The sequence below is a fragment of the Theropithecus gelada genome, chromosome 1 (assembly GCF_003255815.1).
Source record: "Theropithecus gelada isolate Dixy chromosome 1, Tgel_1.0, whole genome shotgun sequence".
NCBI classification, from domain to species: Eukaryota; Metazoa; Chordata; class Mammalia; order Primates; family Cercopithecidae; genus Theropithecus; species Theropithecus gelada.
The window spans coordinates 198,422,088-198,447,194 of NC_037668.1; the positions used below are offsets into that span (position 1 = coordinate 198,422,088).

The 25,107-nt window shown below is 46.0% G+C and overlaps 1 protein-coding gene across 1 annotated transcript in view; it reads left to right on the top strand.

Moving 5' to 3' along the window:
* Positions 1 to 4,752: 4,752 nt before the first annotated feature.
* Positions 4,753 to 25,107, top strand: part of GPA33 (glycoprotein A33) — a 36,487-nt gene continuing 16,132 nt past the window's right edge. Inside the window, exons 1-2 of the mRNA XM_025391573.1 lie at positions 4,753 to 5,130; positions 21,092 to 21,246. Of these exons, the coding sequence (XP_025247358.1) occupies positions 5,040 to 5,130; positions 21,092 to 21,246 (246 nt within the window). The 5' untranslated portion in view covers positions 4,753 to 5,039. The remainder of the gene's footprint in view (positions 5,131 to 21,091; positions 21,247 to 25,107) is intronic.

Sequence of the window (25,107 nt, forward strand, 5' to 3'; positions counted from 1 at the left end):
TTTCCCTCCTGGCTGATTCTCCAGACACTGACATTTAGCAGCAGAATTGGAAGACGTTTGTGCATGGTAGATGGAGAACCTAAAAAACAGCTTTTCTCTGGGCTCTCTCTTCAAACTCTCTTGCCTGGGACCGCCTATTCAAATTTCTTCCAGAAGAGAGTCTAAATCCAAAGATACAGAAGAATAAACTTACCACAGCCGCATGTCAACCTCAGAGGCCTAAATAAAAGACCAGATATATAGAATGGAAAGGTTCCTCAACAGGTAGATATTGGGAGAGCACTGTGGTACAATTAAAGAATAGTCATTGCTTGCGACCAGGATTACATTTCTTTTTCTTTATTTTTAGACAGGGTCTCACTCTGTTGCCCTGGTGAGAGTGCAGTGGTGCCATCACAGCTCACTGTAGCCTCAACCTCTCAGGGTCAGGTGATCTTCCCATCTCAGCCTCCTGAGTAGCTGGGAGTACAGGCATGTGCCACCACACTCAGATAATTTTTAAATTTTTTGTAGAGATGGGGTCTCACTATGTTGTCCAGGCTGGTCTCCAACCCCTGCGCTGAAGTGATCCATCCACCTCGGCCTCCCAAAGTGCTGGGATTACAGGTGTGAGCCACTGTGCCCCACCTACATTTCTTTTAATAGACATGTCTCTGGATGGTCAACTGGACAGTTGTCCTCACCCTCCATGTTTCCTCTCCTCTACTCACACCCCAAGGTGACAATGGATTGGCAACCCTGGTGACATAAGAATTCTGTGAGCTTCATAAATGTCAAATAAGCTATCTTACCCCACTACCCCCTCTACCATCACTATGATCAAAGCAAAGCCAAATAGCCCACACCTCTCATCCCACACATACTATAGTCATCTTTTCATTAATTTATCCATCCATCTATTTACCCACTTACAAATATTCATTGATTACCTACTACATATGGCACCGTACTTGACCAAAGTTGGTAAGACATGTAGCTTAAAGTTGTCTGTCTTCCTAGTTAGGTGGAACGATGCCTGGTATATAGTATCATTCGGAATGGCTGAATGAATGAGCTCACTGTTTATTAGGAGGAATGAGGCACAGACCAAAAATAACTCAAGCATAAGACAGAATGTAGTGTCCTAAAAGAGATCCAGAGTGCTGTGTGAGTTCAAAGGTGAGAAAGAGCCCTTCTGACTGAAGAAATCAGGAAAGACTTCATAGAAGCAGTGGTGATAAATGAGCTGGCTTCTAAAGGACAAGTAAGATTATAACAGCAGATATAGTAGGGGAAGGGAATTACCGAGGGGGTGGCATCGACAAAGTTTTGGGGGTAAGGAAGTATGAGTTCTGGGTATGAAAAGATGTCTAACTTGGTCAGAGCATAAATTACAAATTCTGGAAGGTAGACTGTGTTTGAGAACAAATGCTAGAATACCTTAAAAGCCAATTTGTTAGGTTCTGCAGAGTCAGTGATAGGACCCGAGCAGACAAGTAATAGCATCAGGACTGTGTGTTAGGAAGAATAATTTGGCAAAGATATTATAAAATGTTGGGGCTGAACAATTATTACATATAATAAGAGAATTTAACAAGGTGCCTGAATGAAATGTAATAAACAGAAAACAACAAATTTTGTATGTCAACCAAACCTAGCAGTCAAAAGGATTGATAACAATAATTCATGTAGGATATTATGAATTCATAACACAAAGAAATGCTAGGGGAAATATTTGCAATGCTTATCACATCCAAAAGTTCCTTTCCCTAATGTACAAAGAGCTGCTAGAAGTCAACAAGCTAAAGACCAACAACTCAATAGAAATATGGCCAAATGACTGGACGTGGTGGCTCATGCCTGTAATCCCAGCACTTTGGGAGGCTGAGGCAGGATTGCTTGAGCCCAGGAATTCCAGACCAGCCTGGTAAACATAGCAAGACTCTCTCTATATTTTTAAAAATTTATTAAAAAAAGAAATATGGGCAAATGAGCTACCTAGTCTCAATATATATATATGATGCACAACTATATTAAAATATTTTCAATTTCACTAATAAATTTTTTTTTTTTTTTGAGATGGGGTTTTGCTCTGTCGCCCAAGCTGGAGTGCAGTGGCACCATCTTGGCTCACTGCAAGCTCTGCCTCCCGGGTTCACCATTCTCCTGCCTCAGTCTCCCAAGTAGCTGGGATTACAGGCTTCCGCCACCATGCCCGGCTAATTTTTTGTAGTTTTAGTAGAGGCGGAGTTTCACCGTGTTAGCCAGGATGGTCTCTATCTCCAGACCTTGTGATCTGCCCACCTCAGCCTCCCAAAGTGCTGGGATTACAGGTGTGAGACACCGCGCCTGGCCTAATTTCACCAATAATTTTTAAAAGTAAATTATATATACATGGTGAGAGGCGACAATGTGCTAGTAGCCCTCGATCAGTCTCGGCACCTCCTTAGCCTTGGCATCCACTCTGGCCGTGCTTGAGGAGCCCTTCAGCCTGCCACTGCACTCTGGGAGACCCTCTCTGGGTTGTTTGAGACCTGAGCCGGCTCCCTCTGTTTGCCGGGAAGTGTGGAGAGGCCCCAGTGGGAACTGGGGATGCGCGCATAGCGCTGGCGGGCCAGCGCGAGTTCCCAGTGGGCGCGGGCTCAGCGGCCCGCACTGGGAGTGGCCAGGCAGCGCTGCAGGCCCTGGGCAGTGAGGGGCTTAGCACCTGGGCCAGCAGCTACGGAGGGTGCAGCAGGGTCCCCCAGCACTGCCGGCCCCCCAGCGCCGCGCTGGAATTCTCGCAGGGCCTCAGCCGCTTCTCCAAGCTGCAGGGCTCGGGACCCGCAGCCCACCATACCAGAGCCCTCCCCACACCCCCACCGTGGGCTCCCGCATGGCCCGAGCCTCCCTGATGGGCGCCATTGCCTGCTCCAGGGTGCCTGATCCCATCAACCGCCCAGTGGCTGAGGAGTGCCGCCTGTGGGTCAGGACTGGCCGGCAAGCTCCGCCTGTGGCCCCTGCATGGGATCCACTAGGCAAAGCCAGCTGGGCTCCTGAGTTGGGTGGGGACTTAAAGAACTTTTATGTCTAGCTGGAGGATTGTATATGCAACAATCAGCACTCTGTGTCTAGCTCAAGGTTTGTAAACACAGCAATCCGTGCTCTGTGTCTAGCTAATCTAGTGGGGACTTGGAGAACTTTTGTGTCTAGCTAAAGGATTGTAAATGCACCAATCAGCGCTCTGTCAAAATGGACCAATCAGCTCTCTGTAAAATGGACCAATGAGCTCGCTCTAAAACAGACCAATCAATTTTCTGTAAAATGGACCAATCAGCAGAATGTGGGTGGGGTCAGGTAAGGGAATAGAAGCAGGCTGCTCGAGCCAGCCGGGGACCTGGTGGGGTCTGCTTCAGCTGTGGGAAGTTTGTTCTTTCACTCTTGGCAATAAATCTAGCTGCTATTCACTGTTTGGGTCTACGCCACCTTTATGAGCTGTAACACTAACCGTGAAAGTCTACAGCTTCACTCCTGAAGCCAGCGAGGCCTCGAACCCACCGGAAGGAACAGACAACTCCAGATGCACTGGCTTTAAGAACTGTAACACTCCCTGCAAAGGTCTGCAGCTTCCTTCCAAAGGCAGCGAAACCACGAACCCATGAGAAGGAAGAGACCATGAACCCATGAGAAGGAAGAAACCCCCGGCACATCTAAACATCTGAAGGAACAAACTCCATCTTTAAGAACTGTAACACTCCCTTCGAGAGTCTGAGGCTTCATTCTTGAAGTCAGTGAAACCAAGAATCCACCAATTCCGGACACAATGGGATATCATGTTCATTTAGATTGGCGATGAGCAGAAAGTTTGATAACTGTGTCACAAACATTTGGTAGCTGTGTTAGTGAGTGTGTGGGGAGATAGTCATCCTCATATGCTGCTAGTAGGAGCGTAGTCTGCAAAATTCTCTTGGTAGCTAGTTTAGCAAAATCTATAAAAATTACAAATACGTATAACCTTTCAGTGAGTCATTTCAGAAATTTTACTTTTAAGAATTTTTCTTACATGTATAATCACAACACGTGTGAAATATCGTACACATAATAGATATTGGTTGCAATCTTTTCATAATTGTGAAAGATGGGGAAAAACAATCTTAAAAGTAGTTTGGTTAAATCATGTCACTCATATGCAGTGAAATATCCCCATATTAAATAGATAATGGTGGTTTTATACATACCAATACAAAAAGTTTTCTAAAACCTTTCATTAAATGAAAAATGAATAAATCATTGCAGAACAATGTATATGGCACACTATCATTTGTGCTTATTCTGTCATATATCTAGAATATCTGTGGAAGAAACCAGCAACAGCCGCTGCTCCTGGAGAATTATGGTCCCACACCACTGATCATTCTTTCAGTAGGGTGACCATCATCCCAATTTGCTCGGGACTGAGGGGGTTCCTTTTGGTTTGAAAACTGGTACAGTCCTAGGAAAACTGAGAGGAGTTGGTCACACGTCCCCAAGATGATCTTCTTTCACTTATGAACTTGCTACTTTCCCAATCAGAATATAAACTCTGAGGGGAGAGATTTCCTGTTTTCTTCATGACTATATCTCTAGCGCACTGTGGAGTGGAGGTTGTAAAAGAGGAGAGAAGTAGAGAAACAGATCACATTGTGTCTTGAAGTGTTTCAGCAAATATGGGCAACACCTTTCTTTTACTAGCTTGGAACCCTACCTCTGAGGGTATTTCTCTTTTTATTATTTATTTCCTGTCAGTTATAAAGCCTACCCCTTTGTGAGCAGTCTAGGACTTTGTACACCTGCTAAGTAGGGAGAACGCAGGGGAGGTGGCTGGTTTAAGGGGAACTCGAGGGAAGTAGGGAAGACTCCTCATGGGACCTTTGGAATAGGTGACGCATGAGCCCAGCCCCAGCTCACCTGCCAATCTAGTTGAGGAGCTCACCTGCCAATCCAGCTGAGGCTGGGCAGAGGTGGGTGGGAAGGAAAACTGCAGGGACCTCCAGTTGAGCCAGGCCAGAGGCTGCCTTAACCAGACAGCTCAGACCTGTCAGATGGCTGCCAGTGACAGGCTAGGTTTAGGGCAGAGAAGAAGCAAGACCATGGTGGGGAAGATGTGGCCTGTGCTGTGGATGCTCTGTGCAGGTGAGTAGGCCCCTTTTCTGTCCAGCGCCCAGGGGTGGGTGAGACATGGGGACCTAGAGCTGAAGGAGAGGCTCTCCCAGAGCCTTCCCAGGAAGGGCTTCCAGCAACACAGCAGTGTTCCTGCTGGGCAGAATTACACATTCCGGGCCAGTGCCCGGAATCAGAATGGTTTTTATTTGCATATTAGTGAATAACATTCTAGCCCATTGCTGAAACGAAGAATTCAAAGTACTCTCAAGACCATATTTTCTTATCCCAAATTAGATTATAGGATCAGACACAGAATTTGACAGTGGGGACAAAGTATTTGAAATCCAAGTTGTCTTAGAAAATCCAGGGTGTGTGGATCTAGATACGTTCATTATCTAGTATATTAACGTTTGTGTTAAAACCAGAGAAAAAGATGGGAAACTGAGACAGAAGAGACAATGCAACTTATCCAGTATCATTCTCAGAGCAAGAGAAGATTCAAACCCTAAAAACAAACAACAAACTAGAAGGGTCTTTTCCAAAGGCCAAAGCTCCTTGCCCCTTCTGGGACCCTGGTCATTGAAAACTCTGGGACTCGGAGCATTTCCCTCTGAGAGGGAAACCTTCCAGAATAAAATCAGACATTCATGAGCATATGGTTGAATCCAAATCAAGTGCTTAATAGCACAGTGTTGTGTGGGGACCTATGGAGTGTCTAAGGGTTAGAATGGAAGTCTTGGCATTAAGGTTCCAACTATTTTGCTGGGCATCGGAAGGAAATAGAATGGAGAGAGGGAAGTTGAGAGATGCAGGGTTTGGGAAAGTTTAGGAATATTTTTGGTTTAGTGTATTTGGCCATCACGTTGCAATTCAGACACTGTTGAGGGCTTCCAGGATCCAGCAGCAATGGGGAGGAGAAGAGTTATACCAGGAATCTCAGGAGCACTAAGCCTCGGGAAGTGGAAACCAGGAGACTGGTTTAGAGCTCACTTTTTAGCATACACAGGAAAGCTAAGGGCCACGTGGCCTACAGCTCATCTTGGTTCTCCCAGGTCCTAGATACGCTCATCTCTCAACACCTGGCATTGGGGCTCTTGAGGGAAGGGCAGCCTGCTGCTGGGGAAGGGCTGGATCACATGGTTTGGAGGAAGATCTGGGTAAGATCATTAGCTCAGGCTGGCTCAAGTCCATCGGACTGAAGGCAGAAAGCCCCTCATCATCCACCAAGATGGACTGGTTGGCTCATTCCTTTATCCGAACAACTCTTTACTGAGCATATAGTTTGTGCAGGCGCCATAGAAGTGAGGAGTCTGGAATGATTAGTCATAATTGGGCCTATCTCAGCCATCAGATTCAGGCAAGGAGGATGCTTCAGGGCCTGAGGGAGGGAGGCTGAAGGAAACACCCTTCCTCCCTGACTGGGCCAGTGATTCTCCCATCTTCTCCTGGTAAGCCAGAAGCTGCTCCACGCCTGCACCACCCCAACTCCCAACACATAGCCCCACACTTGTAGTATGGCTGCAACCCATGCATGAATAAAAAGAAGAAAATTTGGCTTAGAAAAAAGATCGTAAAACGAAATGCTCACCCAGCTTGGAGGGAAAAGTGGCCTTAAGTCTGAATTGCCTGGAACAGGACATTTTGCTTCTTCCTATGAGAAGGCAGGTGGCCCCTGGGGAACGCACCTAGCAGAACAAATCTTGGGCATGTTTTCAGACACACTGATGGAGTGTCTTCTACCTCCGCCCCATGCCCCCCCACAGCCTGCCCAGCTGAGAATCATTTGCCCACCACCGTTTCTTCCTCCATATCTTACATTAAGAGGAGGAAGGGACCAAAGAAGTGGGGCAGGAAAAGCCAGGCTTGGTGGTCAACTCGAGGCATATAGACAGAGTTTACCCAATAGTGAAATAGCCATTGCCACTGCAGGTGAGCAAAGAAGACCTTCAAAGGTTGAACAAAAGCAACCAGGCAGTCCTCCCCACCATGCGTCATGAGAGGACACCACCTCCTCCTTTGCGCAGGTAGGGGAGACCCAGGTAGGAGCAGGGACATTAGGAAAGGCTTCCTGGAGGAAGTGGAGCTTCAGTTGGGTTCCAGAGGACCTACTGGGCTTTTCTTTTCTTTCTCTTCCCATCTGACCTTTCCCAGGAATTGATTCTGCTAAGACCTGGGCAGGGAAGCACTGCACTGATAAACGGGTCCCAGGACTCAAGTGGTGTTTGAGGAAGCAGAAGCTATTCATAGGGTCCCATGCAGGGGACACAAACATAAGGCAGTGCTTTTAAACTAGAGAGTTTAAAACCGACTAAGAGTTGGTCTTTTTTTTTTTTTTTTTTTCTGTGAAACAGAGTCTCGCTCTGTTGCCCAGGCTGGAGTGCAGTGGTGTGATCTCAGCTCACTGCAACCTCCGCCTCCCAGGATCAAGAAATTCTCCTGCCTCAGCCTCCTGAGTAGCTGGAAGTACAGGCATGCACCACCATGCCTGGCTAATTTTTTGTATTTTTAGTAGAGACAGGGTTTCACTACGCTGGCCAAACTGGTCTTGAACTCCTGACCTCGCGATCCGCCTGCCTCTGCCTCCCAAAGTGCTGGGATTACAGACATGAGCCACTGATGATCTGCTTTTTATGATTACCATGTGCTGACAATTCTAAACAGAGTCAGTGACAAAACAGACCTCCATGCCTGGGAAATGCTCCACCCGTCGCTCCTGACATTCCACTGCCATCCCAAGGGATCAAAGGGGGCTGACCCTATTGCCTCTTAACTGACTATGGTGTGGGCAAATGACTTCACCTTGCTAAAGTCTTCTTGCACAGTCTTCTAGTCTGAAATGGAGAGGGTGTAAAATTCACACTGTGCCCCAACAGGGCTATTATAGGTACTAAATGAGTTTGCACATGTAAAAATCTTAGAACAGTACCTGACACATAATAACCACTCAATAAATGCCAGTTATGAGTGCAGTTATTGTTATTACTGTGGGGAAATGTAAGTTACAGAAAATTAGTAGACTTTGGTGACCAATCATCTGAGAGCTCTGAGATGGCAGACACGTGCCAAGAAAGGGAGTCAGAGGTCGCTGTGGACGAACCCTAAATTATAACCCAAAAAGCCGCCATGTGCTGCCCCGTCCATAAGGCTGTTAGAGAAAATGCTCCAATGTGTGCACAAAATCAAGGCACTTCCATTTCAGGATTTTTTTTCAGCCACCAGACTTCATGAAAGATTTGATGTGCTGCCATGTACAGCTGCATGAAAAGGGATACATAAAGAGGAAAGTTCCAGGAGAAAAAAGTCACTGAACAGCTCTGCTCAGAGACAGTGAAAGCTTTGAAGACCCAATCTCTCTCTCACACACACTTACTTACACATCCCACCTTCCTAGAATGAGAGAAAGCTTCCTTGTTTTTCTAAGTTAAATGAGAAAAACTCAGGAGAACTTTAACCTGGGAAAGGTGCCTGCCTGTCAGAGATGCAATCAGGATTAAAATGTCCTACTCTAGTCTCAGTCCCAGCCTCAATGGGGAAAGGATGTAATGAATGGTCCATTTAAGAGGGGTAGGTGTTCAAAAGAGGAAGAATAATAGTGTAGGCCAGTGGCTCTCAATCTTGGTTGCCCATCAGAGTTACCTGGGAAGTGAAAATACAGATGCCCAGTCTCCCCCATACCTTCTGAGTCAGGATCCAGAGGGGCAGGGTCTGGGTTTCTCTCTGGTTGTTGAAAAGTTACCCAGGTGATTCTGATGTGCAGTCTAGGTGTCCAGACACAAATTGGAACTTGAGGAAAAGTCGGTTTAATGAACAGTTGCCTCTAATACACTGCATGTGACTTTCAGCTCCGTTTTGCATCATCTGGCTGCTTCTCTGAGTTACTGTCCAATTCCCTCAATTTAGGGGGCTCAATTGTATGCGTTCTCCCACATTAGTGTGCATACAAGTCATCTGAGGATCTTGTTAAAATCAGATGCTTCAGTATGTCCAGGGTAGGACCTGACATTCTGCATTTCTAATGAGCTCCCAGCAGATGATACTCCTGGTCCAGGGACCACAGAGTCTGAGAAGCAAGGCCATAGGGAAGAATTGGTTCATAGGCACAGGTGTGATCCTCATCTTGCCTTTGCCCAGCAGAGTCCCTTCTCAGGGCTTTTTGGTAATACAACCATGCTGCCTATTGTGATGCTGGTCACCAGGAAGCCTGGGGAAAGTGCCTGGCCCAGCATGTACTTATAATCCTGGCAGTGTGTGACCTGGCTAATCTCTGCCTCGTTCCTGAAACACTCTATTCTGTTGGTTCCCATGAGACTTCCTCTCCTTGTTCTCCTCCTGCATCTCTGGACTTGATCTTTCCATGTCTCCTTAGCAGCCTCATTCTCCTCTGCCCTGCCATGAAAGGTCAGAGTCCCCCAGGCTCCCCTATTGTCACTCTAAATCCACCTCCACTTCCAAAGCTTTAGTTGCCACCCATTCCCAGCTGACTTATAAATTTCTGTCTTCAAACCCAGCATCTCTCCTGAGCTATTGTCTCACAAGTCCCACAGCCCACGTGACTTCTCAACCTAGATTTGTGGAACACTGCAAACTCTCAAACTGAAAACAAAACTCAGGATCTTTGTCCCCAAACCTGGGTCCCCAAACCTCTCTCAATAAATGACAAACTGTCCATTCAGGAAGGAAAACCAGAAACCCAGCAGTTATCTGTTACGTTTTCTGTTGCTGTGTAATAAATCACTCCAACATTTAGTGACTTAAAATAATAATAATCATTTATTTTGCTCTTAAATTAGCAATTTGGGTGGTGCTTGGCAGGGACAGCTTGTCTTTGCTTTATGCAGTATCAGCTGAGTTGGCTTAACCAGCATTGGAAGACCCACTTCCAAGATGATGCACTCACTGGCTAACAAACTGGTATCTAGTCCAGTTCCTCTCTCCAGGGGCCTCTCCACAGACGAGCTTGTGCCTCCTCATAACGTCATGGCTGGATTTCAAGAGTAAACATCTAAAGAGACAAGAAGTTAAAGCTGCTGGTTTCTTAAGGCAAAGCCCAGAAACTGACCCAGCATCGCTTCTGCCATATTCTGTTGAGAAGCAGTCACAGAACCCAACTCAAGGGAGGGAATAAGAACACCTTTTCATGAGAACAGTTTAAAAGAATTTGGGTACCACATTTTAAAACTGCCACATCACCCTTGATCTCTTTGTCCCCCACCTACAAATTCAGATCATCACTTTGTGTGATGATTTTAGCTCTCCAGCATTTCTTCAGTCTGCCCGTTTTTCTCCATTTCCTCTGCCACCTCATGCTCTACACTGCCTCGCCTAAGCTACTGCCACAGCTGCCTCGCTGGCCTCCTGAGTCTGTTTGCCCTTCTCCTAACTGCTCTCCACCCTGGAGCCAGAATGATCTTGTAAAATAAAATCATGACCATGTCACTACCTCTGCTTAAAGCCCTTTCGTAACTTCCCATGACTGTTAGGATAAAGACTCAGATCGTTGTCATGGCCGATAAGGGCCAGGCCCAGCCCACATTTCTGGCTGCACTGGCCATGCATGGTGTGATTTGAGTTGCTTGTAGGAGGGTCTTGATGGGGGCAGGAAATCTGGCTGAAAGGGCGCATAGCAGGATTTGTCCTCAACTATTTGGATGAGACAAGGAAGCTGGTTTTATTTGTTTTGTATTTGGACAAGTTTACTTGGATTGATAGTGGGAGGCTAAAGGATATCATATGGGGAATCATGCACCCCCAGGAAACCTCCCTGGTGCCATAGCTACACACAGGCTTGTGCTAGTTTCTGAAACATGCCTCGCCTTCTGCCACCCCCTGACCTCTGCACGGTGCCCTTCCCTCACACCTCTTTTCCTATTTTCCCATGGTTCACTCCTGCTTATGTTTCAATCTCAGCTCAAAAGGCCCTTCCTCAGGGTACCCTCTCTGTTATATCCTCCCATCAAATGCATGACACTTGTTACTATGGTGGTTTTATATTTCTTTCTATGATTATTTATTTATTACCGTCTGACTTCCCTGGAACAGTGAACGTGTGAGAGCAGGAACTGCATCTGTTACTGCCCCACGTTGTATTCCCGGAGTCTGGCATAGTGCCCAGGACACAGGCTCCCAGCAGCCGTTGCTGGATAGGTGTTAATGAATGAGTGCCGACCCTTCTGAACCGCCCCCCCGGCAACAGGCTGGCTGGCTTCACCACTTCCTATCCTGCCTTTCCTGCTTTTCTTCCTCCTCCAGGCTGCCCCTGCTTGTCTCCAAGCTCCGCGTTCCTAATCTCACTTGCTTCTCTCAGAATGGTCCTGCCTCACTTTCCTTTCCTGGGTTTCATAGATAAGAGGCGTTAGCTAGTTAGGGAGATGGATTAATCCACAGGTTAAGGTGACTTAGAGAAAGTCACTTAGTGTGTCTTCCCTGCCTTTCAGACATCACCTGCATTTTAGCAGGAGCTTCTGTGCCTTCTGTCAATGGTGGAAGTTTCAGTATCCCAACAGCTGGTGTAGGACATAGTGGACTTGCGGGAAAGTTCAGTTGCCCCTCAAGCCACCCCAGGTTGGCAGCACTCAGGTTGTGCCCTCCATCGTCTTGTCTCTGCTTGCTCTGTGGGGCTTGTCTCTGTTCCCCGATCACCCTTTCTCCTCTCTGCCTGGGGCACCAACCGTCAAGCTTGGAACCACCTCCTTCCTGAGGTGTCTCCCTCTCCTCTCCTACCCAGTGACCTTTGGGCTGCTTCCTCCTTTTCTGCCCTGCTGAGTCAGGGATGCCATAAACACTGGGCATGGGCAGAACATGGCGACAAACAGACGCTTCCCATTAGGGCCATCACAAAGTTCACTGGGAGAGAAGCATAAAATGTTTATCCATTGGCTAGAGTTCACGCCCTGCACCTGCCCACCGACATATCTGTCTGCACTTGGGGAACAGGTGACACTTCCTGTGAGCAAAGCTGGCCTTCCACCTGTGCCCTGGCCCTTCCCCTCCTCTCAGGTCCCCTCCCAGGCTAAGGTTTTGCTCCATCTGGTGTCTCCTGCACTTTCAGTCTCTTCCTTGCTGGGAGCACCTTCCCTATAACCTATAAACCCACCCCTGTCTCTCCATCTTCAATCCCAGAGGGGCTAAAGAAATCTGCTCAGGATCCTCTGTGCCCCTCTGGTCTCAGCTTTCTCATCGTCCAGTGTTAGGCGAGCTCCTGACAAAATAGGCTGCCCTCACTGTCTCTACTTCTTCACCTCCTAGTTGGCTTTATTGTTAAAAGAGGGCTGTATGTTTGTTGCAGAGCATTTGGGAAATGAAAGTACACATAGAAGAAATCTCAGATTGCTCCATGATCTCAGAAGCCACAGATAACTGTTATTAATGCTGTATTTTGGTATATTTTCTTCTAGAAATATTCGCGCTCTCTCTGTCTGTGATTGTGTGGGATTGGGACACTGTTGTATGTACAGTTTTGCATCCTGCTTTATTCCCTTATATATGCAGTCCTGCACCGTGAATTGAATCCCTTGGGAGCTATGTGAAGTTCTGCCTCCTCGATAAGCCTTCCCATTAAATCTCTTTTCCCGGTTTTAACTCAGCTCCTCCCCTCCCCCCCTACACACCTCGTTCTCTTAGCACTTGCACTTTAACACTTAATTAGGCTCTATTAGGATGCTGGCTGACAGTAACCTCTGACTGCTTCCTGAGCAGGGATTGTGCCACAGACCACTCAATCAACAAGGCCTTATTAGGACCCAGCTCAGTGTAGACACGTTGCGGGTCGAGCCGGCGAGTGGTGGATATAAGAGAAGTCTGAGATTCAGACCCTGCTCCAAGGAGCCTGCCATCTGTTGAGTGAAGGAGCCTGATGCACAGCCCATATCAACATGAGAACTACATGTGCCTGGGACACATCTGCCCGAAGTGGCTCGGGAAAGCTAGCCAGCAGGAAGGGCTGGGGTGGTCCTGGTGGGCTTCCAAGATAGGGTGTGAACATACCTCTGATCATTTTCATGGTGCCTTGCACTAAACTAGGACATTGGGAGAATTTTATTGGATTTATTTGAATTTATAGATGCCTAAAGAATCATGTTGAATGAACGGTTCAACATTTATTGAGTCCTAAACCACCTCCCTCCTAACCTCTCAATCGCTCCTCTCTCGGGGGCCAGTTTGAGAGCCTGCAGGGGCTGTTTCCCCTGCCTATAAAGGAAGGACAAATCAACCTGTGTGTGCGAACTGCCTTCCTCTCCCTAGAGACCAGCACTTTCTCAACACCAGAGCATGGTACTTGGTCCTGGGGCTGGCTGGGTCCCTTCTGGCCTCCAGAATCTCCTCCCTAAGAACGTGGTTTCTCTGAGCAAATGGATTTTCCTAAGTGGAGGCATTAATGCCAGTTTCCCAAGGGCTCACATAATGTGCTATGTATGCCTCAAGCTGCCGGTTCCATCAAGCATTTCATTATCCTCCAATGTATTACTTTCCATTTAGTTCTCAAGAGATCGTTTATTATCTTCTTAATAAACCTTAATTTTTTACAAGCAATCATCGAGACCTCAAGCTGGCTTTCTATACCGACCCCCTTAGGGAGGGGAAATGACCTCTGCCATTTCCAGCTGGGGTATCTTGCAGACTCCACTTCCCATCTCTGGGGCTCCTTTGGTCCTTTATTTTACTTTTGGTCAGTTTCCAGCAATTCATTGAATAGGTTCTTCCACCAAGTTTCTCTGGTTTTAAATCCTACCCATCCTGTAAGCTTAAATTCTCTATAACTCATTCATTTGCTGTCAGAAAGCACATATTGAGACCTTTTACGTGTTAGGCACTTTGCTCAGCTCTGGGGATATGAAGATGGAGAAAACACAGGGCAGTGGAGGAGAGAGACATGACAATTTAGATTGCCTGTAGAGTCCTTTATGTCCCAGGGTAAAGGATATGCACCCTCTCACAACCTGGAGTCAGATAATATGATGATGCTAACTTTACAGTTGAGGAAACTGAAGCCCAGAGAAGTTAATTCAGTTGTGTAAAGTTACACTGTTAGGAAAAGTAAGAAAGAGGATGCCAACCTGGATAGTTTGGCTCCAGCATTTGTGCTCTTGGCCATGCTGCTGTATCGTATAATAAATTTTTATGAGAGAGAAGGACTAGGAGGCAGGAAGCCATGGGTAGTAGGTGACGCAAAGGACAGAGTTATCAATTCTTCTAGGGAAGGTTGAGGTATCTTCTTTAGGACGATGCATGTGCTATCATGCAAGAGATTGTTATGATTCCTTCCTTGCAAGTAAAGGCGCTTGCACTTCTAACTTGTATACCCCTGGAGGTTAACACATTGATACATTATTAGTTAGTAACACCTTACAGTAAATTAGCTTATCTGATGGATGCTCTTCTTGACCATCAGAAGAGCTCAGCCTTGACAGGGAGAGTAGGGGAGAGAGGATGGAAGAAAGAAAATATCTACAGCATGATGGGCACAGGGCAAACGGTGTGACTGGATGGGAGAGCCAGAACTACTGGGAGGAGGGTGGGCTCTGGGCAGCTGGAGACGTGATATTGAATGCCGACCTAGACAAGGAAGTAAAAAGCGAGGGAGCTGGAAGACTCTAAAAATGAACTTCACTTCTCAACTTCCTCATCCCAGCTTAGATGTCCTACCTGGTGCTTTGGTCTCATTCACTGAGTAGGGGTGCAAAGACTCCCAGAAGAGAAAATGAGGGATGCAGCGCTAATAAGCATAAAGCCTGTGGAAAGAAGAAAAAGAAACTGGATTTATTCCAGATGGAAGTGAAAAAGCTGGTGATTGCAAACATCAGAAGCCTCTAAACCTACAAAAAGTCCAGCCAGATGTCTTCATTGCCAGTAATGTCAGAACAAGAGGATATTGACTGAATGGGTGGAAAGGATTTAGGCTAGCTATGAAGGATTCCCAAGATGGCTGTTGGCATAAAGTTTTTAAACACGGAATAACTTCTCGTCTCACATTATGGAAAATGTTAAGTGTGCCTCCGGGCATGGGATGAGCTTTTTAAGATCCTTCTCAGGTTTACAAATAACATCGAAAGAGTGCTCCATATTTGTGTAAGAGTTTTTTTTGGAGACAGAGTCTCGCTCTGTCGCCCAGGCTGCAGTGCAGTGGCACGATCTTGGCTCACTGCAACCTCCACCTCCTGGGTTCAAGCAATTCTCCTCCCTCAGTCTCCTGAGTAAGAACTACAGGCGCATGCTGCCACGCCTGGCTAATTTTTGTAGTTTAGTAGAGATGGGGTTTCACCTTGTTGCTCAGGCTGGTCTCCAATTCCTGAGCTCAGGCGATTCGCCCACCTTGGCCTCCCAAAGTGCTGGGATTACAGGAGTGAGCCACCACACCCGGCTGGTTTTTTTCTTTATGAGCTCTTTCTTATTCATTCATTTCCATTTCTTCCTTCACAGGTCTAATAACATAAAATGGATTTTAACTCTCTGTTATAATGATCTCTAAAATTGATCTATTCTTTAGTTATAATCATTAGCAATTACTATTCCTTTTTGACAGCTCACCCATGGTGACACTGAGTGCTGCCTCTTGTGATTAACTTCTACCAAGGATGCACCTCCACAACAGAGTATGAGATAAGGAAGCAGAAGTGGCTCAGTATGAAAAATATATGTAATAGTAACCATCATTTATTGATTATGAGTTAGGAACTATTCTAAACAAAGTACCCATTTCATGTCACTTAATTCTCACACAACCCATTTCTCAAAGGAAAACTCTGTGGCACAAAGAGCTTAAGGAAACTGCTCATGGTTATACGTGTAGTAAAGAAAGGAACCAGAGTTCCAAAGGAGGCATTCTCGTTCTAGAACCTGTGCATTCAAATTCTATGCCACGCTGCCTCCTGAAATGGCCATGGAGAAGTTGTGCGATACAGAGTGGTACACGCTCCGGGATTAAAGTATCGAAGGGATGTTTCTGAACCAGAAGAAAGGGAGAGCTGGGAGACAGAAAGAATAAGTGGTAGGAGTGGTTGATGGGAGTGTATTGCCCTCCTGGGAAGGGGATGTTCAGAGAATCTGGATACAGCCAATTCGGCCATTCCATTTGGCGGAGTCTCGCCTCTCACAAGGATGTGAGGCTCCTGAGAACTGTGAGGTGCTAGAGAATAGCGGTGTTGTTTCTATGCAGCTGCCAGCCCTAGTTCTTTTCCTATATAAAGGTCACATTGAATTCTCTTCTATGAGCAAATACTGTACTTAGCATTTGGTTAAGAGGATCTAAGTGTATGTGTGAAGGTAGTGTATGTCCATTAACTTTGCTAGAGTAAGAAGATGACTTTGTGGGCATCTATCTTATCTCGCTGAGTAGAGCAGGGGGCTGGTTTTATATGCTAGGCACATATTAAATACTTGTTGGTTGACTGAAGAAAGCAGAAGAGTTTCTGTGACAAGATTGAGGGGTGTGATGTGGTCAAGGAACAAAATAGGAAATAGATTCTGTTGACAGCCAAGGAAAATACCATCCCCCAGTCCCTGCAGGCAACAATTAGCACTTTTCCCTGACTGTTGAGCAGCAGCCCTATACCCTCACTAGGGCTGCCTCTATTTGAGGACTTGCCAGCAGCTCTGCCATTTGCTAGCTGTCACATCTAGATAGAGCAAAGGATTTAACCTTCTGGAACCTCAATCATGTCACCAGTAAAATAGGGAAAATACAAATGTCTATCGTTAAAGAGAGTATGAAAATAAATGAGAGACTATCTGTAAAATACCTGTATGGTGCCTGTACCATTGAGATGTAATTAATATAACATGAGATTAACAGTAATTGAGAACACTCAGTAGAGTGACTCATTTTTCATCCATTGATGGTTGACTTAACATCCCTTTAATCTTAACTCCATTGTCTAAAGGAATGACTTAGTGGGTTGGTTCTCTTTGATTCAAGAGTGAGAATTGTTACTATCAGAATGTGCTTGAGTTTGGGGGACGAACGGTGCATGGGCCATTTAGGTTCTGCCAGTGGCAGAAGTCCCTTAATGTGTGGTCTGTGGCCAGGGTGATAGACAAGAACAGAATCAGTGTAAAGGTCATGGAGAGGCTTGAGAGTGGTCACCCTGAGGACAAGGCTCCAGGGAAAATGTCTTGGTCCAGGCAAGGACAGAAGAGGTGAGGTGGCAGTTATCATGACTACACCAGGCATATGAGGAATGATATCTAGACTGTCTGCCATAGCTGGGAGCTGGGCAGGTGGCAATGGAGGGCTCCATTCAAGCAAATAACCTTTTGATGAAGGGTGACTTGTTAGCAATGATGACAAATGTGTTTCCTTTTCTTTTCTTTCTTTTTTTTTTTTTTTGGAAATGGAGTCTTGCTCTGTCGCCCAGGTTGGAGTGCACTGGTGCAATCTCAGCTCACTGCAGCCTCCACCTCCCAGGTTCAAGCGATTCTCCTGTCTCAGCCTCCCGAGTAGCTGGGACTACAGGCGTGCACCACCACAGTCGGCTAATTTTTTGTATTTTTAGTAGAGGCAGGGTTTTACCATGTTGGCCAGCCTGGTCTTGAACTCCTGACCTCAGATTATCCATCCACCTCGGCCTCGCCAAGTGCTGGGATTACAGGCACCAGCCACCGTGCCTGGCCAGCGACTGTTTTCTGATAGATGAAGGTGGTGGAAAGACCACCAGTCACATGGAGGGTCATTTGATAAGTCCTGGCCACTTTGGAATCACCTTCTGGAACAACATCAGTGACTCAGGAAGCCAGCATTTGAACGAATTTTCAGGGGCTTCTGGCACTGGCGTCACCGTGAAGAAAATATGCAAATGCCAGAGGGGAAACCTGTTTTTTGACATCTTCCTGTCTCTCTCACTCCCAATATCCAATACTCCCTGACATATAAACTCACCCCAGGAGCTCACATGGCCCTCACTGCACAGTGCACATTCCGGGAGGGTGACTGACCTTCACCTTATGAAATACTGCATACTGAAGTATGAACAGCCCAGATACTTCACTGTTCCCCCCGAGCGATTTGCATTTTGAAAGAGAAGTGTGTTCATCCAGTTGGAATTTGACTGGATAGTGGAGTCTTCCAGCTGGGGGGGATCTTCAGCAGGACATTTTCCTTCTTTATGCTGCACCATCATCATGGGAACACTCAGAAAGAACTTGCTCACCCTTCTGCCACCAAATCTACCAGTCCACTTGCATCTTTAGCCACATCCTGTTACAATGGGTGGACAGCCTGGTATCCCTTCTAAGGTCTGTCCTCCCATAGCACCATACCCTCAGCCCCATTTGCCCTACAAGGACATCATTTCTGTCCCCATTGTCTCTTGGCTCATTCTGATCATCAACAAACAGTGTAAACGTATTTTTAAAATCATCATACACATATTTTGGAAAAAAGGGCGTAAACTCCTCTTGACCCTATAGCCTCCTTTAGCTGCTACAGTCTCCGTGCTCTCTCTGCTTTCCAGCAAACACTGTCTGCTTCCTCTTGTCCCATCAGCTCTTGAACTCACTCCTTTCAGGCTCCATCCCCACCACTCCACTGCATCCGCTCATGCCAAGGTCACCTCTGTGTGGCCACAGCCAATGACCATCTCTCTGCCCTCAGCTCCTGGTTGAACATGTCAGCAGCGTTTGAGTAGCTGACCTCCTTTGCTTTCAAGAAACTTCTCCTGCTCTTGGTTCTCTTCCTATCTCCCTAGCCAGATTTTCTTACTTCTCCCTTACTGATTCCTCCTAATTTCCTCCATCATGAAGCACAGGAGTGTCCCAGGGTTCAGTCCCACATGTCTTTCCTATCTTCATGCACTTCCTTGGTGATCCTCAACATCCTCTGACTTTAAATGATGGACAGCCAGTGACTCCCAAAGTTGTATCTCCATTATGTGCCTCTATGACACTCCAGACTCACATAATTGCCTCACTGCCACCTCCACCAGGGTGCCTAAGGAGCATCTCAAACTTTGCAAGTCCTCAAACAAACTCCTGATCTGCCCCCTGAAACTTCTTCCTTCCCTAACTGTTGTCATTTCAGTAAATGACAATTCCATTCTTCCAGTTGCTCAGGCCAAATCCTTCTATCTATTCCTGACTCCTGTTTTCCTCTAACACGCCAAATCTAGCCTGCAGTCAAATCCCATTGGCCCTACCTTCTAAATACTTTCCAATTTGGATCACGTCTCACCACCTCCACCACCTTCACCTGTGTCTAAGATGTTAGCCCTCATCTGGACTATTGAAGTCAACTCTTGCATGATTTCCCTGCTTCCATTCTTGTTCCTCACTCCACTCCGATCTGTTCACCCCACATCAGCCAGAATGATCTTTTAAAAATGTATGCCAGGCCAGGCATGGTGGCTCATGCCTGCAATCCCAGCACTTTGGGAGGCCGAGGTGGGCAGATCACCTGAGGTCAGGAGTTCAAGACCAGCCTAGCCAACATGGCAAAAACTCATCTCTATGAAAAATACAAAATTAGCCGGGTATGGTGGTGCATGCCTGTAATCCCAGCTACTCAGGAGGCTGAGGCAGGAGAATCACTTGAACCTGGCAGGAGGAGGCAATTCAAGATCGAACCACTGCACTCCAGCCTAGGCAACAGAGCGAGACTCTGTCTCAAAAAAAAAAAAAAAAAAAAAAAAAAAAAAGGTACGTCAAATATGTTTCCTCTGCCTAAATCTCTCCAGGGCATTTTCACTTCATTCAGAGCAAAATACAAAGTCCTAAATAAGGGCTACATTGCTCTATGCAATCTGAGATCCGCCACCCCCGGCAATTTTTCCACTTCATCTCTCCTCCTCACTCACTTCCCTACCACTACACCAGCTCCCTTGCTGTTCCTTGTGCATGGACTAAGCTGACTCCTGTCTCCCTGCCTGACCCTTGGTTAGCCTCTGCCTGAAAAGTTCTCACCACTGGGATCCAGATGGCTCTCTGTGCCAAGCATCTATTCTGTATAACAAACCACCCTGAAACTCAGTGCTTAAAACAATAACAATTTTTATTTTACTCTTGAGTCTTCAATTTGGGCAGGGATCTGCAGGGCAGCTCAGCTCTGCACCCCTTGGCATCAGTTCCAACAGCTGGGAGGCTGGGTTTGCTCACTCCCATGTCTGGGAGTTGAAGTTGGCTGTCCCAAAGGACCTCAGTTGGTGTCCCAAACACCGACACTTGTCTTTCCATGTGGCTGCTTACCTTCTTTCAGAATGTTGATGGTTTTCCAGGGTGAGCATCGCAAGGGACCAGGTGAAGTGAATGGCCTCTTATGAGTTGGCCTCAGAGCCACATAGCATCCCTTACACTAGAGTCACAGGCACAGCCGGGCTCGAAGAAAAGGAACACAGACCCCACCTCCTGAGGGAAGAGAGGCAACATCATGTGGCAAGAGTATGTGTGACAAAAGATGCTAGTGTGGCCACATTCTTTTTCCTTACTTTGTTCCAATAAACTTACATGAAATAAACTCCTATGAGAATAAGGTCCATCTCTTTACCTTGATATAATCTTATTCATAAAATTCTTTACCACATAAAAAGGTTCCATAAATACTTGTTAAATAAGAGAATACATCATCATCACAACCTAAATGATGGCAGGTAATGTTTATTGAGAATTTTCTATGTGCCAGGGACTAATAAAAATACTTACACATAGTATCTCCATTAATTTCCCCAATAACTCAAGGAAATAAGTGTTAGAGCTCCTGTTTTATTGATGAGAAAACTGAGGCTCAGACAAGTTGACACAGCTGGTAAGAGGTAAGGCTGAGGTTCAGGGCCAGGCAATTCATGATGCTGTGGGGTGGAGTTAGGTGGACCAAGGCACATGTGTTTGTCCTCATCGCAGTCTTGGAGGAGAAGCTGGTTGCCAGGGCCAAGGTGGCCAAGGTGGCTGTAGCTGTGGCTGGAGGCGCAAGGACAGCCCTGGGCATTCCCTCAGTGGTCCAGTGGGCAGTGAGTGGGTATGTCTGTCCGTGTCCTTTGCTTTTCTCTTCCACTGTCTACTTTCTTTCCAGTCGGGGTGACCGTCAATGCCATCACTGTGGAAACTTCGCAGAATGTTCTTCGGGCTTTGCATGGAAAGAGTGTCACCCTGCCCTGCACCTACCACACTTCCACCTCCAGTCGAGAGGGACTTATTCAATGGGATAAACTTCTCTTCACTCATACGGTAAGGATGCTTTACAAGTTCAGGCATCGAGGGAATGATTATCACCTGACCAGGACCTCTTAGAAGGCAAGCACTATGCAGTCTTTCCATAAATGATAGAATAAACACCGGCACGCAGGCTGGGGTGGGCGAGGAGGGAGCAGTGAATGTTGGACTCATGGAGGGCCAGAGTATGTCACCTTTATTTTGAAAATGTCACCTGCCCCTAAAATACGTTTCTGGTGGCCAATCTCAAATGACCTAAATTGTATCATGTGAGTCAGTCACTCCTTTTGATTAGCATAGCCCTTGCTCTGAGGCCAAATTTTATTTTATGGGTTTTGTTTTCCTGTTTGGATTCTTTTGGGAAATGTGGAGGAGTTTTGTTTTATTTTCTATTTCTATTTTTAAATAGATAATATAATCTCATGATTTGAAAATCAAAACCTCATAAAAAGTGTGCATTGATAAGGCTCAGTCCCATCCCTGCTTCTCCTGTCTCACCCACCCTGTTCCCACACCCTCATCCTCTATCCTCCACTCTCCTCCACCCCCAGGCAGGGCATATACAAGCATGGATATATGTTTTAATAGATGCATTTGCATATATGAATATGTATATTTACATGTACTACACACATACTATTTTGCATTCGACTCTTAATACATCTTGGGCTCTTTGTGTATATGAGTATATTTATCTATCTCATTTTTCAACATTGCATAAGGCATTTCAATTTATGAAGGTACTATATGTACCATGAATGGACATTTGGTTTCTTATATTTTGCTGCTACAAATAATGCTGCATAAATATAAATACCCTTATATGTACCTCTCTTTATATATACATATATATAATAAATTATTAAAACTCTGGGTCACAGGGTATGTGAATTAAACATTTTGATAAATAACATCAAATTGTTCTCATTAAATGTCTCCCAATCTTTATTTTCACCACCAACAGTGAGGACACCTATTTCTCCAACACAGAGCATTCTCAAACTGTTTGCTATTTGCCAGTCTGAGAAGTGAAAGAGCATCTCATTCATCATCAAATTAACATTTCTTTAATTAAAAGAAGTAGAGCATCTATTCATAAGTTTAAAAGTGATGTCTCCTTTTAAAATGCAAACGTGCCTGGCAGAGATAAGCATTAGGTCCCCGACCTTAGAGTGGAAAGACTTAGCTCTTTCCCTAACAGGAAAGAAGGGGTGGCCTGGAACACTCAAGTCCTCGAGCAGCAGGATGGATGGGGAAAGAGAGCAAGTCTAGGTCAGATGCATCAAGGGACCGTGATGGGCCACAGCCACCTGTCCCGACTGCACCCAGAGTCCCAGGGTAAAATCCCAGAGAGGAGAGCTGCTGCCTTTAGCTTGTAGGAGCAAAAGGGCACCTTCTCTTGCCATCACACATGTTTACCAAGCCAGACATGAGGTCTCTGCCTGACAGTTTTCTGGGTGTTAAGGTAGATACTAAAGTTATTTTATTGACTGCTGGGTCACTTACTTCCAGAAGGATTTCAGGCAATTGCCTTGAGACCCTGCAAGAGTACAGAGAAAGGGTTTAAATACAGCCCCTCAAGGAGATTATTGTGACAGGTCCTAGCAGGTCTTCTAGCCTGGGGGAGATCCAGGGAGGGAGCCTTAGGATATCTATGATGGGAGGAGCGTTAGTGGGCAGAGGGTCCTGGTCAGAGCCAGTCAGGGTCAGAAAAGAGCAGAGCTGGGAAAGACCAGTATCCATGGACTGATCCACAGCCTGAGACACCTTTGCATCTCCCATCTTGTTTCTCCCTCGCTTCTCAGCTAAGCTTCCTGAAAGAGCTGTCTGCCTCAACCAGGTCTGTTGCTTCTGGTTGGGCATATTGCACCCTGCACAAGGGTATGTGCTTCGTTAGCCAAGCCATGTATCCCAGCACAGGTTGTAGAGCCCCTTATTCTAATTTGCACAAAGCGCACTGCATGCACAGACGTCAGACTTGACGTCGGGTCTCCACATTCTCTCTGTCCATCATGGTCTCGCTTCTATACCTAACGCTCTACAGAAATCAACAGCAACCTCTTTTTTTTGCTCAATTCAGTACACTTCATTCCGTCATCTTATTTCATCTCTCATTAGCATTTCACACCGGCAGCCACTTTCCAACCTTAGAGTCTTCTCGTCTTGACTTTCTGGCAGTCTTGTCTTGGCTTTTCCTCTTAGCTCTCTGACCTCTCCTTGACCCTTTGAATGAAGTAACTTGGAGACTTGCCATTTCTCTACTTATTTATCCCAGGTGGCTTCATCTAGCCCATGTCTCAGTGAACATCGACATGTCGTTGGCTCCCAAATCTTCATCTCTATTTGCACTAAACTGACCCATCTGGCTCTTACTGACTCCTCCACCTAGATGGATCTCCCACCGACACTCCAGACACCCCACATGTAAAAAGAACACATCGTTTATTCATAAAACATTCCCTTCCTTTTTGTTTCCTCTCTTGGAAATGACATCACCAAATATCCAAGCCAAAAAACTCTCACCCTGGAGGTCTGCCGTTCCCTAACCTTGTCCATCGGATCCTCTCCTGGTTTCATGGTCTCACTGGTGCCCCCCGTTTCATGCTCCTCAAATTCATTTTATTCTTTCCATCTGCATTGCCGCAACCTTATCTGAGGACCCATGATTTTTTACCTGAATTGTTAAACTGATTTCTTAAATGGTCCCTTTTCTCCTTCCAAGTCACTTTCCATCCCGTGGTGAGAGCTGACTTCCTAAATACATGGCTCTCTAGTGCTTCAGGGTAAATGCAAACTCTTTAGTCTGATATACATGGTGTCTGACACCTGGCATTGTAGAATCTCTGGACTTCAGGCTCTGGAGCCAGAATGCCCGGTTTAAACCTCAGCCCTGTCATTTACTTAAACATGTGAACTTGGGGGAGGCATTTAACTTCTTGGTGTCTTGGCTTCCTCATTTGTAAAATGAGTATAATCATATACCTACTTCGCAGGTGTTGTGAAGATTCCATGAGATAATATACACCAAGGGCATAGACTAGTACCTAGCACATAGCATACACTCAATAAATAGCAGCTATAATCTTTATTGCTACCTGCCCAAGCTCACCCTCTCACCAGTCCCTCACTCACACACCTACTTCCATTCATAGTGAACGACTGGGGTTGGTATGTTGCTTCCCACATCTAGTTCTTTCTCTGTGGTTCTTCCTTTGCCTGAAATGCCCAACACCTTTATCCTACTCCAACACTTACTCTTCCAATACCCCAGCCCTTTGCCTGGCTAAATTCTTAGTTGTTTTTAGGATTCAAGGCAACTGTCACCTCTCTGAGGAAGCCTCCCCTGACTTCCCAGTATGGAAGTGATACTTTCTTCTGGGGTCCTAGAGATAATCATAAGATGTTGTAACATTTGGTTGTCTATCACTTCCATTACTCTTTGAGTGCAGAATTCGTGAATTATCATCTTTGAATGTCGACACCTAGTAGATGCTCAGCTGTAATAATGGCTAGCACTTCTAGAAACTTAACATGTCACGCAATGCCCTGTCTGCTTTGTGTATACTACTACTTTAATTCTCACTACAGTCCTGTGAGGCAGGTGTTATTGTCATCATCTCCATTTTGTAGAAGAGTTAACAGAATCACAGGTCAAGCATTTTGCTCAAGGTCATCCAATTAGTACATGGTAGAATGGGGATTTGAATTGAAGCAGTCTGGCTTGAAAGTCTGTGATTTTAGCCATTACCACATATAATTTGATAAATGATGAGTTTATCAATCAATCAGTACATTCCAAAGGCAAGAGTCAAGTAAATAAAGTGGGTTTGGCAGCCAAGGCTGGCTGCCCAGCAAGACACCTGTACATGGAAGTGC